Source organism: Myxine glutinosa, chromosome 4 (genome assembly GCF_964187855.1).
Source record: "Myxine glutinosa chromosome 4, kmMyxGlut1.1, whole genome shotgun sequence".
NCBI lineage: Eukaryota > Metazoa > Chordata > Myxini > Myxiniformes > Myxinidae > Myxine > Myxine glutinosa.
Window position 1 is genome coordinate 200,965,881 of NC_136264.1, and position 15,517 is coordinate 200,981,397.

At 42.8% G+C, this 15,517-nt stretch overlaps 1 protein-coding gene across 2 annotated transcripts in view; it reads right to left on the bottom strand.

Annotated features, from left to right (window-relative positions):
* The window catches only part of LOC137425632 (plexin-A1), a 235,555-nt gene that overhangs the window by 28,850 nt on the left and 191,188 nt on the right, over positions 1-15,517 (bottom strand). For both annotated transcript variants that reach the window (XM_078776907.1, XM_068114238.2), the window contains exons 19-24: positions 13,714-13,848; positions 6,373-6,607; positions 6,118-6,260; positions 5,493-5,761; positions 3,983-4,049; positions 721-867 (exon numbers count right to left, since the gene is read on the bottom strand). In XM_078776907.1, coding sequence (XP_078633033.1) covers positions 721-867; positions 3,983-4,049; positions 5,493-5,761; positions 6,118-6,260; positions 6,373-6,607; positions 13,714-13,848 — 996 coding nt within the window. The remainder of the gene's footprint in view (positions 1-720; positions 868-3,982; positions 4,050-5,492; positions 5,762-6,117; positions 6,261-6,372; positions 6,608-13,713; positions 13,849-15,517) is intronic.

The following is a 15,517-nucleotide window of genomic DNA, read 5'->3' on the forward strand; positions in this document are numbered from 1 at the left end:
CTATATAAGGTCTCACAGCTGACGATGCATATCAGAGCAAAAAACAAGCCATGAGGTCGAAGAAACTGCCTGCTGAGCTCAGAGACAGGATTGTGTCGAGGCACAGATCTGGGGAAGCCTACAAAAAAAATCTCTGCTGCATTGAAGGTTCCCAAAAGCACAGTGGCCTCCATAATTCTTAAATGGAAGAAGTTTGGAACAACCAGGACTCTTCCTAGAGCTGGCCGCCCGGCCAAACTGGGCAATTGGGGGAAAAGGGCCTTGGTAAGAGAGGTGACCAAGACCCCGATGGTCACTCTGACTGAGCTCCAGAGATCCTGTGTGGAGATGGGAGAAACTTCCAGAAGGACAACCATCACTGCAACACTCCACCGATCTGGGCTTTATGGCAGAATGGCCAGACGGAAGCCTCTCCTCAGTGAAAGACACATGAAAGCCTGCTTGGAGTTTGTAAAAAAGCACCTAAACGACTCTCAGACTGAGAAACAAGATTCTGTGTGTGTGTGTGTGTGTGTGTGTGTGTGTGTGTATGTATGTATATATATATATATATATATATATATATATATATATATATATATACTACTTGTTATGCAATAAGTCATCTTTCTACAAGTCATAGTTGGAAGATTTTTTTTAAACCTCAAGCCTAGAAAGAACAAAGACAGGTAAAGAGCAGCATGTGGCATGGGTAAAGACAAAAAGCAGTAAATTACAGACCAGAGTGCGGTAGTCTATTTGTTGTCTGATGAGCTTGTCCTCACTCAGTGAGTATCGTGCCTCGCCCGTGATGGCATCAATCGGCCCTTTCTCCATTTGCTGCTTTATGGCACAGTACAGCATGAAGAGGGGTTCTCCAGCACACTCCTGGACACACAAAACACACAGGTGCAGATTAAAATATAATAAGTTTACAAAAGTTAAATCAATATAAATTCCAAAATTTGCATCCCTCTCATATCGAAGATCATGGGACATCCATTTCCATTTCTGAAAATTGTACACTCATGCTTTAAGTCTTGAGCTAGAGCCCAACATTTTCGTCATCAGTCAGAGAGAGCAAAGCCAACTGTGATTTTTTAGCAAGGCTAGGGTCCCTTGAGATGGAAAATGTGTGATAGCAGGCAGTGTGTAGCTCTTGCCCTTCTCTGTTTTATCACTCAATATACAAAGCTACCCCTAAGGTCTCCGGTTGACAGAATTTTCAGTTTATGGTGTATAAAGAATGTATACAAGTATTTTCATCAAAGCTTTGTATCTTACTGGCAATGATATGAAATTCATTATGCACCAGTGATAAATATAAAGGCCACAATGAACTTTCAAATCTGATAGAAATAAGCGCCCAAAGCCGCTCAAAATTAGGTTTTTTCAATCATATAGTTTTACATTTAATTATTTAAAGACATCGTGCACCCAAATAGCATCATTCATCAATAATTTGTACCAGGCGCCCTTTTCCAACATTTTGATACCATTTCCAATCTTATCTGACGGAGGTTGCCAAGTATGTGCCCCATTTCATACAATGACCCTCAAGTTCACGATTCTCACCAATTTTGCGACTGAAATTGGAATGCGACGCTCTTGGCAATATTGATTCAAAATTATTAAAAGCTTAGTGACCCAATGACTCTTTGGACTGGTTAGTTACCATAGTTGTTAGGGTTAGGGTTAGGGTTAGGGTACACATACACTACATGACCAAAAGTATGCGGACACCCCTTCTAATTAGTGGATTCGGCTATTTCAGCCACACCCATTGCTGACAGGTATATATAATCAAGCGCACAGCCATGCAATCTCCATAGACAAACATTGGCAGTAGAATGGGCTGTACTGAAGAGCTCAGTGACTTTCAACGTGGCACTGTCATAGAATGCCACCTTTCAAACAAGTCAGTTCGTTAAATTTCTGCCCTGGTCAACTGCAAGTGCTGCTATTGTGAAGTGGAAACGTCTCGGAGCAACAACAGCTCAGTCGCGAAGTTGTAGACCACACAAGCTCACAGAAAGGGACCGGCGAGTGCTAATGTGCGTAGCGCATAAAAATCATCTGTCCTCAGTTGCAACACTCACTACCGAGTTCCAAACTGCCTCTGGAAGCGACGTCAGCACAACAACGATTCGTCAGGAGGCAATCGACCGCGGGCAATGATGGTGTGTTTGTCATCATATTGCCTTCCTATGGCTGGTACACACGGGTAAGTGTGTGGTATAGACGGGGGTCGCCACTCCTCTCCGTTTATCTGCTGGCCGTTGGGGAATTCACCCTCTTCCACCCATGCTGTTGGAGTTGACTGGACTCTCATCCACCAGATATGAAGCGCCATCTGCCATTTAAACCGCATGGCTGCGGACCGTTACCCTAGTAAGGGGGTCTGACAGGTACTGCACGTTGCCCACAGGTGACCTGGGGTTATGCAAGGCAGGGGCATCCATCTCCCTGAGGTATCAGATGACACCTGCATACCCATAATAGACAAATAATTAACAGTCTTAATGTACTGTTTCAGACCATCATATGGTTAATGGGAGAGTGTTCCACTGAGAAATGGTGTTTCAATGAAGAAAAATTCCGAGGAAGCTCCACTGTGGAATCATAGGCTATCAGAGTGGGATTCTTCATCCGAATGATTTCAACTGTACTAGCCATCCTCAAATCACTCACACATGGGAAATATCATCAAAATGCAGAAGACTAGGACACCAACCCTGGGAATTGATCTGGTAGCCATCAATAATCACCTTGAAAGAGAAGAACCCTGAGATGGAATGTTAAGCAAATCTTCCTGATGTGGAATAAATAGCTTTTAGAGGCATTTGAATGAAACATCAAGTACCGTACGTTTTATCTGCATGATAAAATTGTGACCCTTTATATGTCTTTGATAAATATTTTTAGGGGTAAAATACTTTTGATACCCTGATGAGAAATATAAAAAATCGAGGGGAATTGCTACATCAGCAAGGGGATGAAACCACTGCAAAATAAATTAATATTCAGGTCATTTATGAAATGATGCGATCCGTAGTGGCAGACCGTGCGTTTGTCTGTCTCCCGTTTACGGCGGCCACTTCCCGCGTTGCATTTGAAACGCTGCCGATTGATTATTTTACATTTTCATGTCACCTTTCTTGATGCAATATAGTCAGTACCTTTATTGTCCCTTACCGTAATCTTTAAAATCAACATTAACATTAACCCTTTGAGTACGGGATTTTGTTTTGATAAAAATACCCGCGGTATGGGATTAATTTTGGCCAAAAACACAATTTCCACCCCCACGACGTTTTGTACTAAAATACAGGTCACCATCTGAATAAGAGTCATCTTCAGAGCCATCGATGTCTTCAGAGTCACTTGTGGCCATCAAATCCTCTATATCTTGCGACGCAGTAAGCTTTCGTACATTACGAGACGCCATATTTTTTTACAAGAAATCTCAGCACACGTGTACTTAGTTCAGACCGCCAAAACACATGCAGCAGACGATCCAACTGACTTGTGCTGCCGTCTGCACTAAGCCAGAGTAACTATAAACAATCTCCAGGCAGTAGTTCAGTGTATAAATTCAATGCCACCACGTACTGACGATATATTTATAGGTATAGTCGATGACGTGTAGAAACGTCATCCATACACAAAACTTTTTCGCGGGTTGCGGCACTGGACGTCATCCGTACTCAAAGGGTTAACATCTCGATTAAAATAGATTTAATACAGATTAGACCTCCCCTGCACGGTGTTGCACCACCATTTTGCGGTGGGTGGTATATAAGTAGCTCAGAGGGTTGGCTCGGAGTGAAAACAAGAGTACAACATGATTGACGTTTTTAAAGTCCATGAAATAATTCAAATTGATGGATTAACTTAAGCTTTCCCATCACTGCGGATGGATGCTACACATTGCTAGTTTCCCTATGATGAGAACACATGAAGTACCGGTATTTAACAAAGCATGTGGTATGAAGAAACATACCTTCAGGAACTTGTGCAGGAGAAAGGTAAACCAGTTAGTGAGCATCTTCTCAGCAACAGACTCAGTACTGTAAGAATAAAATACAGATGGGAAGAGTAAACAAAAATATGGAGAAATATTCACTCAACAGAACTCCTTTTTTCAGATAATAATATAATAATAAGTAGAATGCACTCGGTAGAAAGGATACTTCCACCAGACTAAACAGTTTACGTTTTATATCCCACTCATAGGTCAGATCTGAGCCTGGTGTTGGCTTAGCATTTAGGGTGCCGGCTTGGGATCCTAGGATCCTGAGTTCGAATCCCGGTCGATCATTGAATTAACACCAGGAGGGTTGACTCAGCTTGTCTTCCTTCCGAGGTCGGCAAATTGAGTACCAGCTTGCTGGGATGAATGATCCCAGTGTGTGCCCTGATCACTTACCCAACTCATCCACCACGTTTTGTCATAAGACGCCCATAACCTTTTGAAATGTCGCACCATATTGTTTTTGGTCCAAGCACTCAATGGTGAAGAATTGCTTTAAAAAAATTAAAACTCTCGTATCTGGATCTAGATTCGGATCTTCACCGAAATTGAATCGATTCTTCCTTGTCACACACCCAACCTGTCCAGCAAGTGTCGTCCGAATCCATGCAGAACTTTTTGAGATATCACGCTATATATCGGTTTTAGCCCGATCTCTCAATTGTGAAGAATTACTTTTAAAATTCCCAGATTCAGAACCGGATCTGGATCATAACCAAAGTGTAATCATTTGGTCCTTCTGATGTATCCAACCTCTCCACTCATGAACATATCCCGTGCTTATAGAGAGATATGAGTGTATAAATCAAAACATTCATGGCATACGCCATTGCCTACGCCACCGAAGGTGGACGGAGGTTATGTTTTCACCCCCGTCTGCAGTCCGTATGTCTGTGAACAGAATATCTCAAAAAATTGTCGACAGATTTGGACGAAATTTGGTGGAGAGGCTAGGTGTGTGACATGGACGAAATTATTAGATTTTGGTTCAGGTCCTGATCCAGATCCGGCCGATCAGTGGGATACAAAACGTAAACTGTTCAGCCTGGCGGATGTATGTGCTCTACTGAGTGTCGTTCTTGTTTCACAATGCATTATCTCAACCAGTCACCATCTATTTTTAATTTGCCTTTGGGATCTTCCTTATGTTGATGTAACAAAATAATTGAACATTTGCTAGTTAGCAGAAGTATGATGTATGTCCTTAAATATAACATAATTTATGCACTCTATCATTTCCTAATAACATATATAACGAAATGATACAATTGGGTATAAAAATATTTTTGCATCTAAATAAAATGATGGTGGGAATTTATCACCTTAACAACAAGAGAATTAGGCTCCTGAATTCACCCTAAATCAGGTTTGTTCATCATATCAATATTCTAGGAGTCTAGACGAACTAAACAATGTCTGTATGTGGCTGCAACACCCTGACTCTTCTATAATGCTTCCCATCAGAAAATATGCTTCTCACCGTCGAAGCAGCAGCTTGGGATGATTCTTGCTTTCAATGTTTTTCTCAATTAGGTCAGAGAGCAATTGCTTGAGAACATCAGTGGCAAACTCCATCTTGCCTTGGAGTGCTGTCATGATGAGTGAAGCAACGTTCCCACGGTCACGCATGGAGAAGCTTCGCTGAGCTTCCAGGGTGCGAATGAATGCGAGCAGGAACACTTTGTTGTTGAGTAATGTCCCAAATTGCTTTAGACCTTTCTCCACACTCTCCTGTCGAGTCCCAGGAACCTGTGGACATGAGAGAGCAGTGCGCAAGTTTCAATTGTCGTAGAGGTCTGAGCTAGGTGTTCTTAAGTACAACGGGGCGCTGTGAAAAACTAAAACATTTACCCTCATTTTCACATGTTGCTTCAAAAAGCATAGTTGTTTGCATCATATTTCACTGTTTTGTTTTTGGAGGAGGATGGTACGGAGGGGCAGCAAGGCCGCTAAGAGGGTTCTTTCAGATGTTCCTCAATGTAGCCCAGTTTAACACCCATCCCAGGGACGGCACGCACATCGATGCATCGGCCTACCAGTGAAACACTGTTTATACCTGGGCCGTGATTCGGGAGAGGGTATGAAGAGATGAAAAGATCTCACACCTCAAGTTCCTTGAGTACTGGATGCTCTTCAATTCCAGGAAAAAGGACTCTCATGGCATATGTGCGATAGTCCAAGAACGGGATTCCAGCCCCATCAAGATCACTTGTTAGTTCATTAATATCAGTCTGAAGCTCCGCAAAAGCTGCCAGCACACATTCCAGTGAAGCAAATGTGTAATACTATTAAATGACACATTTGAACAAATATTGTGAGATTGACATGTTTCATTTAACTTCAAAGTGACATCAACCAACCTTCCTTGCATTCCAGAGCAACACGTGACTCTAGGTTGTCCATCTGCATCTGTAGGCGCCGCAGCGTCTGGTCGCTTTCCTTTGACTTTTGCTTGTAAGCTATGAGAACCACAACAATGACGAATAACAGCAAGCCACCACCAACTGCAATGCCAACTATGGCAGTAAGGCTGAGTAGACTCTCCGACAGGATGTGAACTGTGCCAGGATAAAAGCGCAGGTCACCCACATGCACCTGAAAACCACAGATCATCATCCAGGGTTCACAAATTTACATCACAGTGCAAAATTTGTTGCCGAAAGTAACAACGATTCATGTTTGCACATTTATGTAAGAAAGTTCACTATGTAAATATTTTTTTGTACAGATTTGATTAACTGTGCATGTTCAATTGCCAAAGTTCAAGTTCTGATCGAGTGTTGGTCAGCCGTACGAAAAACACACCTAGGACACAGTATCGAACACTACGTACCAGAATGACCATATAAGATATAAAGTGATTGGATCATTCCGTGTTCAAGGTTCTTCTGGCATGATAGCATTCATTTTAGAATGTGTATTGTTTTTCCAGCAATAGAATAAAACAAGAAAGACGTCGTGCAGAGCACGATTCTTGCAAAATCCACCCTCCCTCTCCCCCCCCAGTAAAAAAAAGTTGCCATGGAGAATTCAAATTCTTCATTTCATTAAGATTGAAATTGACAATCTTAATCATATAAGCACAGGCCAATCGGATGAAAATTGATTCTTTTTTTAACATGAAAATTGATGATTTTAGAGGTTTGAGCTCGAGTTGACCCTTGACCTTTTGAATCCAAAAATCGTTGTTTTCCCAGGTCAGTGAGCCACTATGTCATTGCTGTTTAATTTTCAAGTCAATGAAATGAAAATTGATGATTTCTCAGATGAAAATTGATGATTTTAGAAGTTTGGCCTTGAGTTGACCTTTGACTTTCTGACCTCAAAATAGTTACTTTCCCAATTCAGTGATGCCTGCCCTATGTAATCACACTTTTAATTTTCAATATAATAGGATGAAAAGTGACAATTTCTCAGATGTAAATTGATTTTAGAGGTTTGAGCTCGAGTTGACCTTTGACCTTTTGAATCCAAAAATCGTTGGTTTCCCAGTTCAGTGAGCCACTATGTCATTGCTGTTTAATTTTCAAGTCAATGAAATGAAAATTGACGATTTCTCAGATGAAAGATGATGATTTTAGAAATTTGACCTCAAGATGACCTTTGACCTCTGACCTGAAAATCAAAAGGCTTCTCAGTTGTGACTACCTCTAGAACTTGGTAAAGTTTCATGACGATTGGTTTTGAATTTTGGCCTGTAGGCGAGTAACAGACAAACAGACAGACAAAATAACGCACAAGATCAACCAATAAAAATACTTGAAAAATCTTCTTATTGAGAAGAAGGACAACATAACCCACTGTTTTCTATTTCCATGAGACATGACCTCCAGTTGACTTGGGAAGGTAAAACTCTGACACATAAATATAATTCCACAACTAAGGTCAGTCAGCTCTTCGTTTTGTATTTTGATCGAAAATGAGTTCTAATACCTGTTGGTGACTTCCCAAAGTATATATGCTGCGTTGCATTTGAGTAATTTACACATATGCACATTAGGATGGTATTATGTATCAATAATAAGTTAACAAGGAGCCGATACTCTAAATCCCCTGCCTTTTGGTTGTTATGAGGAATAGATCTGTGTAATATGAAATGTAAATGTTCAATGATATTTGAAATATTGCATACACAAGCAAAGTTACTGAGATGGTTGCCGTGGCAACAAAATTCAACCAATCACAGACATGACCTAATCAGCTCGAGATAATGTCATGAGGAATAGATATCTGCAATAGGGAAGCTAAATGTTAAACTGTTTTTGAAATATTGCATACGCAAAAGTACATGGACAGATGATCGGTTGGTCGGAGCTCATTTGTTTTGTATCCACTGATAGGCCGGATCTGGATTCGGACCTGAACCAAAATCTAATCGGCTTGGTCTTGTAACCAAACCAACTCATCTATCTAGTTTTGTCATAACCCATCCACAACATTTTTGAAATATTACGTATATGGTTTTTCACCTGTCATTGGTAAAGAAAAAAATAATAATTAAAAGACACATCCAGATCCGGATCAGGATCTTCACCAAAATCGAATCAATTTGTCCTTGTCACATGCCCAACCTGTCCACCAAAGTTTGTCCAAATCCGTCCATAATGTTTTGAGATATCCTGCTATATATCATTTTTGACCCTCTCTCCCTCTCAATGGTGAAGAACCACTTTCAAATTCTGGTATCTGGATCCGGATCTTCATCTAAATCGTATCAATTCGTCCCTGTCACACAACAAACTTCAGTAGAGTGCATACCTCTGCCAGGCAGTAAAGTTTATATTTGTATCCCACTGATAGGCCGGATCTGGATTCGGACCTGAACCAAAATATAATCGGCTTGTTCTTGTCACCTACCAAACTCATCCAAGCAGGTTTTGGCATAATCCATCCACTTTTTTTTTTTAATATCTATTTTTTGCTTGGAAATCTGCCTACATCACCGCTTTGCACAAAAAGGTGCAAAAACAGATCCCAGCAACGACAGACCAATCAGCCTTCTCCCAATTATCAGCAAAGTCATGGAATCCATCATTGCTTCAGATATGAAATCTTTCCTCTTCTCCAATGGCTTGATCTCTGATCATCAATTTGGTTTCAGACCAGGTCACTCTACCCTGGACATGCTGCTTCTGCTTTCTCAACAATGGATGGAGGTCCTCAATGCCAAACAGGAAATTAGAGCTGTCTCCCTCGACATATCACGTGCCTTCGATACGGTCTGGCACCCCGCTCTGCTCACCAAACTCTCCTCTTTTGGTATCCATGGAAATCTCCACGCATGGCTGGCGGACTTCCTCTCTAGTCGTAGTCAACGTGTGGCCCTGAATGGGTCTCTCTCATCTCCTCTTCCTGTTCAGGCTGGAGTTCCCCAAGGCAGTGTTCTGGGCCTTGTTCTTTTTCTGGTCTTCATCAATGATCTCTTTGACTCTTTTGAAAATCCTCTCTATCTCTTCGCTGATGACTCTACTCTCTGTCGCTCCATTCTTCATCCCTCAGATCGGCAGTCTGCAGCCTCCTCACTCTCTGCAGACCTGGACAAAATCACAGACTGGGCAAACAAGTGGAACATGCCTTTCAATCCTGACAAATCTCACACTCTTACGATGTCTCTCCGAAAAGACCGACTGGAAAACCCTCCCATCTACTTTCTGAATAATCCTCTCCAATAAGTTCTGTCACTCAAGCTTTTGGGTCTCACTATCTGTTATGATCTTTCCTGGGAAAACCACATTTCCAAGCTGGCTTCCAAAGCCAGTCGTCGACTGGGCATTCTCCGTCGTGCGAAGTCCTTCCTTGGCACACCTGAGCTCCTCATCACATACAAGGCTTTCATCCGCAGCTCAATGGAATACTGCTCTCCCCTCTGAGCTGGTGCTCCTGCCTCACACCTAGCTCGTCTTCACGCTGTTGAAACCAAAGCATTCAGAATGATTGGAATCTCCCGCGATGAAGCTAACTCCAAGGGCCTCTCACTCACTCACCGCAGGCAGGTTGGTGGTCTTTCCGTCTTCTACCGACTCCTCTGCGGCCTTGCCCCCCCCCCCCACCCCCCCAGCTCTCTCTGGGCTCTGTCCCGCAAATATTCCTACAGGTCGCACAATATCTGCCTGCAACCCTCTTATGGTTAAACTGCCAAAATCAAGACTCCACTCACCTTCACTCCTTCATTCCTCTTTTCTCCCACCTCTGGAACAAACTCCCTCACTCTCTTCAATCCCACTCCACCCTCCAGGTCTTTAAAACAGCTGTTCACCACCATCTCTTATCTTCCCCCATCCAAAACCTTGATCTTTTCTACCCCCGCTAATTTCACCCCAATTCCACTTTTTCACAATTCCACAATTCCACTTTTTTGAAATACCAACTTCTGTCCTGAAAGTCCTTGGTGTCCTTGTGTTTTATACTTCTCCCACCCCCCCCCCCCCCCTTCCCACGCCTTCTCCCCCCAAGCCCTCTCCCTTCCACACATCTCCCTGCTCTCAAATGTTGTGTGCTCTCAAGTGTTTGTGTGCTTCCCCTTCTCTCCCCATCTTGTCTTCCGCTCCCTCTTTTTATATATTTTGTTTGTCTGGTTGATTTGTTTGTGAAGTAAATGTCAGCTCTTTCACGAGCCTCGATTCAGTATACACAAAAAAAAAATTTAAAAAAATTGCTATATGTTATCGTTTTTGGCCCTGTCTCTCAATGGTGAAAATTCGCATTAAAATTTTTTTTAATTCTCGTATCCGGGTCTGGATCTTCACCAAAAGCTAGAAAAATTTGTCCTTGCCACACACACCCTGGTGTTGGTGTTGGCTTAGCGGTTTGGGTGCTGGTTTGGGATCCTAGGATCCTGGGCTTGAATCCAGGGTGATCGCTGAATTAACGCCAGTGGGGTTGACTCAGCCTGTCATCCTCTGAGGTTGGCAAATTGAGTACCAGTTCACTGGTAATTCCCTGTGTGTCGCAAGAGGCGACTAACAGCGTTCGCGGCAGGAAGGGCATCCGGCCATAAAACATTGCTTCAAAAAGGGGACCACGGGGCCTGAAAAAGGCCACCCCCTGCTCTGCGGGAAAAATGGCCTCTAAAGGTGGTTCTTTTTTCTTCTACACAACCAACGTGTCTAGCAAGTTTCGTCCGAATCCATCCATAGTTTTTGTTTTCAGATTTCCTGCTTCGAAACAGACAGGCAATCAGGGGAGAAAGCATAAGCTCTGTCCACCTTCGGTAGTGGAGGTAATTAATATGTTCTGGCAAAGATGACAGATGAGATGAATCATGAGGGAAACTGACAAATCCACGCACAATAAGAAGGAAAGAGGATGTGCCAGTAGATCTTTATGGAGAGTTTGGAGGTAAAAAGGTGGAAAGAGGATGTGCCAGTAGATCTTTATGGAGAGTTTGGAGGTAAAAAGGTGGAAAGAGGATGTGCCAGTAGATCTTTATGGAGAGTTTGGAGGTAAAAAGGTGGAAAGAGGATGTGCCAGTAGATCTTTATGGAGAGTTTGGAGGTAAAAAGGTGGAAAGAGGATGTGCCAGTCGATCTTTATGGAGAGTTTGGAGGTAAAAAGGTGGAAAGAGGATGTGCCAGTCTATCTTTATGGAGAGTTTGGAGGTAAAAAGGTGGAAAGAGGATGTGCCAGTAGATCTTTATGGAGAGTTTGGAGGTAAAAAGGTGGAAAGAGGATGTGCCAGTCTATCTTTATGGAGAGTTTGGAGGTAAAAAGGTGGAAAGAGGATGTGTCAATAGATCCTCATGGAGAGTTTGGAGGTAAAAAGGTGGAAAGAGGATGTGCCAGTAGATCTTTATGGAGAGTTTGGAGGTAAAAAGGTGGAAAGAGGATGTGCCAGTAGATCTTTATGGAGAGTTTGGAGGTAAAAAGGTGGAAAGAGGATGTGCCAGTCGATCTTTATGGAGAGTTTGGAGGTAAAAAGGTGGAAAGAGGATGTGCCAGTCTATCTTTATGGAGAGTTTGGAGGTAAAAAGGTGGAAAGAGGATGTGCCAGTAGATCTTTATGGAGAGTTTGGAGGTAAATAGGTGGAAAGAGGATGTGCCAGTAGATCGTTATGGAGAGTTTGGAGGTAAAAAGGTGGAAAGAGGATGTGTCAATAGATCCTTATGGAGAGTTTGGAGGTAAAAAGGTGGAAAGAGGATGTGCCAGTAGATCTTTATGGAGAGTTTGGAGGTAAAAAGGTGGAAAGAGGATGCGCCAGTAGATCTTTATGGAGAGTTTGGAGGTAAAAAGGTGGAAAGAGGATGTGCCAGTAGATCTTTATGGAGAGTTTGTAGGTAAACAGGTGGAAAGAGGATGTGCCAGTAGATCTTTATGGAGAGTTTGGAGGTAAAAAGGTGGAAAGAGGATGTGCCAGTAGATCTTTATAGAGAGTTTGGAGGTAAAAAGGTGGAAAGAGGATGTGCCAGTAGATCTTTATGGAGAGTTTGGAGGTAAAAAGGTGAAAAGAGGATGTGCCAGTAGATCTTTATGGAGAGTTTGGAGGTAAAAAGGTGGAAAGAGGATGTGCCAGTAGATCTTTATGGAGAGTTTGGAGGTAAAAAGGTGGAAAGAGGATGTGCCAGTAGATCTTTATGGAGAGTTTGGAGGTAAAAAGGTGGAAAGAGGATGTGCCAGTAGATCTTTATGGAGAGTTTGGAGGTAAAAAGGTGGAAAGAGGATGTGCCAGTCGATCTTTATGGAGAGTTTGGAGGTAAAAAGGTGGAAAGAGGATGTGCCAGTAGATCTTTATGGAGAGTTTGGAGGTAAAAAGGTGGAAAGAGGATGTGCCAGTAGATCTTTATGGAGAGTTTGGAGGTAAAAAGGTGGAAAGAGGATGTGCCAGTAGATCTTTATGGAGAGTTTGGAGGTAAAAAGGTGGAAAGAGGATGTGCCAGTAGATCTTTATGGAGAGTTTGGAGGTAAAAAGGTGGAAAGAGGATGTGCCAGTAGATCTTTATGGAGAGTTTGGAGGTAAAAAGGTGGAAAGGGAATGTGCCAGTAGATCTTTATGGAGAGTTTGGAGGTAAAAAGGTGGAAAGAGGATGTGCCAGTAGATCTTTATGGTGAGTTTGGAGGTAAAAAGGTGGAAAGAGGATGCGCCAGTAGATCTTTATGGTGAGTTTGGAGGTAAAAAGGTGGAAAGAGGATGTGCCAGTAGATCTTTATGGTGAGTTTGGAGGTAAAAAGGTGGAAAGAGGATGTGCCAGTAGATCTTTATGGAGAGTTTGGAGGTAAAAAGGTGGAAAGAGGATGTGCCAGTAGATCCTTATGGAGAGTTTGGAGGTATAAAGGTGGAAAGAGGATGTGCCAGTAGATCTTTATGGAGAGTTTGGAGGTAAAAAGGTGGAAAGAGGATGTGCCAGTAGATCCTTATGGAGAGTTTGGAGGTATAAAGGTGGAAAGAGGATGTGCCAGTAGATCTTTATGGAGAGTTTGTAGGTAAACAGGTGGAAAGAGGATGTGCCAGTAGATCCTTATGGAGAGTTTGGAGGTATAAAGGTGGAAAGAGGATGTGCCAGTAGATCTTTATGGAGAGTTTGGAGGTAAAAAGGTGGAAAGAGGATGTGCCACTAGATCTTTATGGAGAGTTTGGAGGTAAAAAGGTGGAAAGAGGATGTGCCAATGTACCATATGGAAATGTACCTTCATCAAAAAAAACAAGTTAGAGATTTAGAAATACAAATTTTCGGTAAGCTTTAAGGTTCAAGTAATTGTCACTCACCTCAACAGGATGAAGGCCAGTAATGCTGAGTGGTTCACACAAGATTTGATTTTCTGAGACGGTTACTTCACACTCCGTATCACCAATCATCACAGAGTAGTTCAACTTTCCATCTTGTGGGATAATGTGACGTCCCTGGGGTCACAGAACCATCAGGAAACATTCTGCTGCACAGTAATAGGTTCACTATTTTCCACAAAGAGAAATTGTGCACGGGCACGCTTTATCAATTATTGATATCTGGAACATGTCAGATTCAACATGCCTTGAAATTTTACCCTCTCAAAGTCACTTCAGTAATCACATTTGGTTTCTGACAGCGACAGGAACAAAGACATTCCCAAAGGTATTTGGTTGGAAGAAACACGAATTCTACTTGAAAAGGTGGTCATGTGACTGTCCTTGTACGAACTGAAATCGTAAAAAATGGTTAAGGTTTATGTATATCAATACGTACAGGGAAAATCAAACACAGGTGGAGGCAATGGATTGCACCTGCCTACACCTGGAATATCTGCACACCTTGAATATCAAAAAATCAATTCACATATATTTGATTTATGTCAAATACTCCTGAGAGTTTCCTTTTCCCTCCTGAGAGTTTCCTTTTCCCTCCATCTTGTCCACCCCAGGTGTCCTCTCCTGCCCCATTCCTCCCCACACCCATTGTTTGTTCACCTCCCGCTGTCTTTGTTGTTGGTGTCTCTTCACCCTCTCTGCTCCGCATGTTGTGAGCTAGAAGACGATATATGTCTGGGTCAGGCCCGCGGGGTCATGGATTTACTGGACCATGGGGTGTGAGGTTGTCGGTACCTATGTAGGAGGACAAAAGTCCAAGTCTTTAAGTCCTTGGTGCTTCCAGTCTTGATCTACAGATGTGAGACTTGGACTCTGACCGCGGATCTCAGAAAAAGACTAACTCCTTTGGTACCAGGTCGCTTTGGAGAATTATTGTTGGTGATCGCTGTTTGAACTTTGTGTCTAATGAGTGTTTACTGAGAGAGACTCAGATGACATTTGTTACCTGTATAGTCCATGAGTGTCAGCTGTGGCTGTATGGACATGTGGCTCATTTTACTGATGCTGATCCAGCTCACCAGATTCTCTCAGCGAGGGAGGCTCATGAGTGGAGGAAGCCAACAGGCCGACCACGTTCCTCGTGGTTGCAGCAAGTTGATCGGCATCTCAGGAAGATAGATATGGGCCAGGTATCTGTCTGGGGGATGGCCAGATGGAGGCCCCTGGATTGTCGGTGGAAAGTGGACGTGGCGACACGCCACTCCAACGTATGCTCCCATGCCTGACCCTCACCTGACATGTGGAATCAACTTCCCTAGTCTAATTTGTGCTATTCTTCTGTTCAGAGCTTCAATACAGCTGTTCACCACTACCTCATTCAGCACTATCCCCATCCATGCTCATGATCTCTTCTACCCCAAATTACCTCATTCCCAAGCAGTCAATTTTTCCAGGTTATTGTCATTTTCCCCCATCTCTCTCACCTTTTTGTTTGGTAGTTGTTGGTTGGTTTGTCCTTTTTATTTTTCATCCCCGCTTTCTCCTTCCTCTTCCTCTTCTTCCCGTGTTTTGAGTTTGTATGCAGCTTGTTCACCCCCATGTCTCTTACTCTCCCTACCCTTGATCTCACTTTCACTTCTACTCTGCTGTTGGGGTGTTTCCCGCTTTTCATTGTGTTCCCTTCCATTTTGCTCTAGCTCTTCCATGAACCTCAAACAAGTATACCAAACCAAAAAGAGAGAGGCAAAGACAGAGAGGGGGAGAGAGAAGAGAGAGAGAAGAGAGA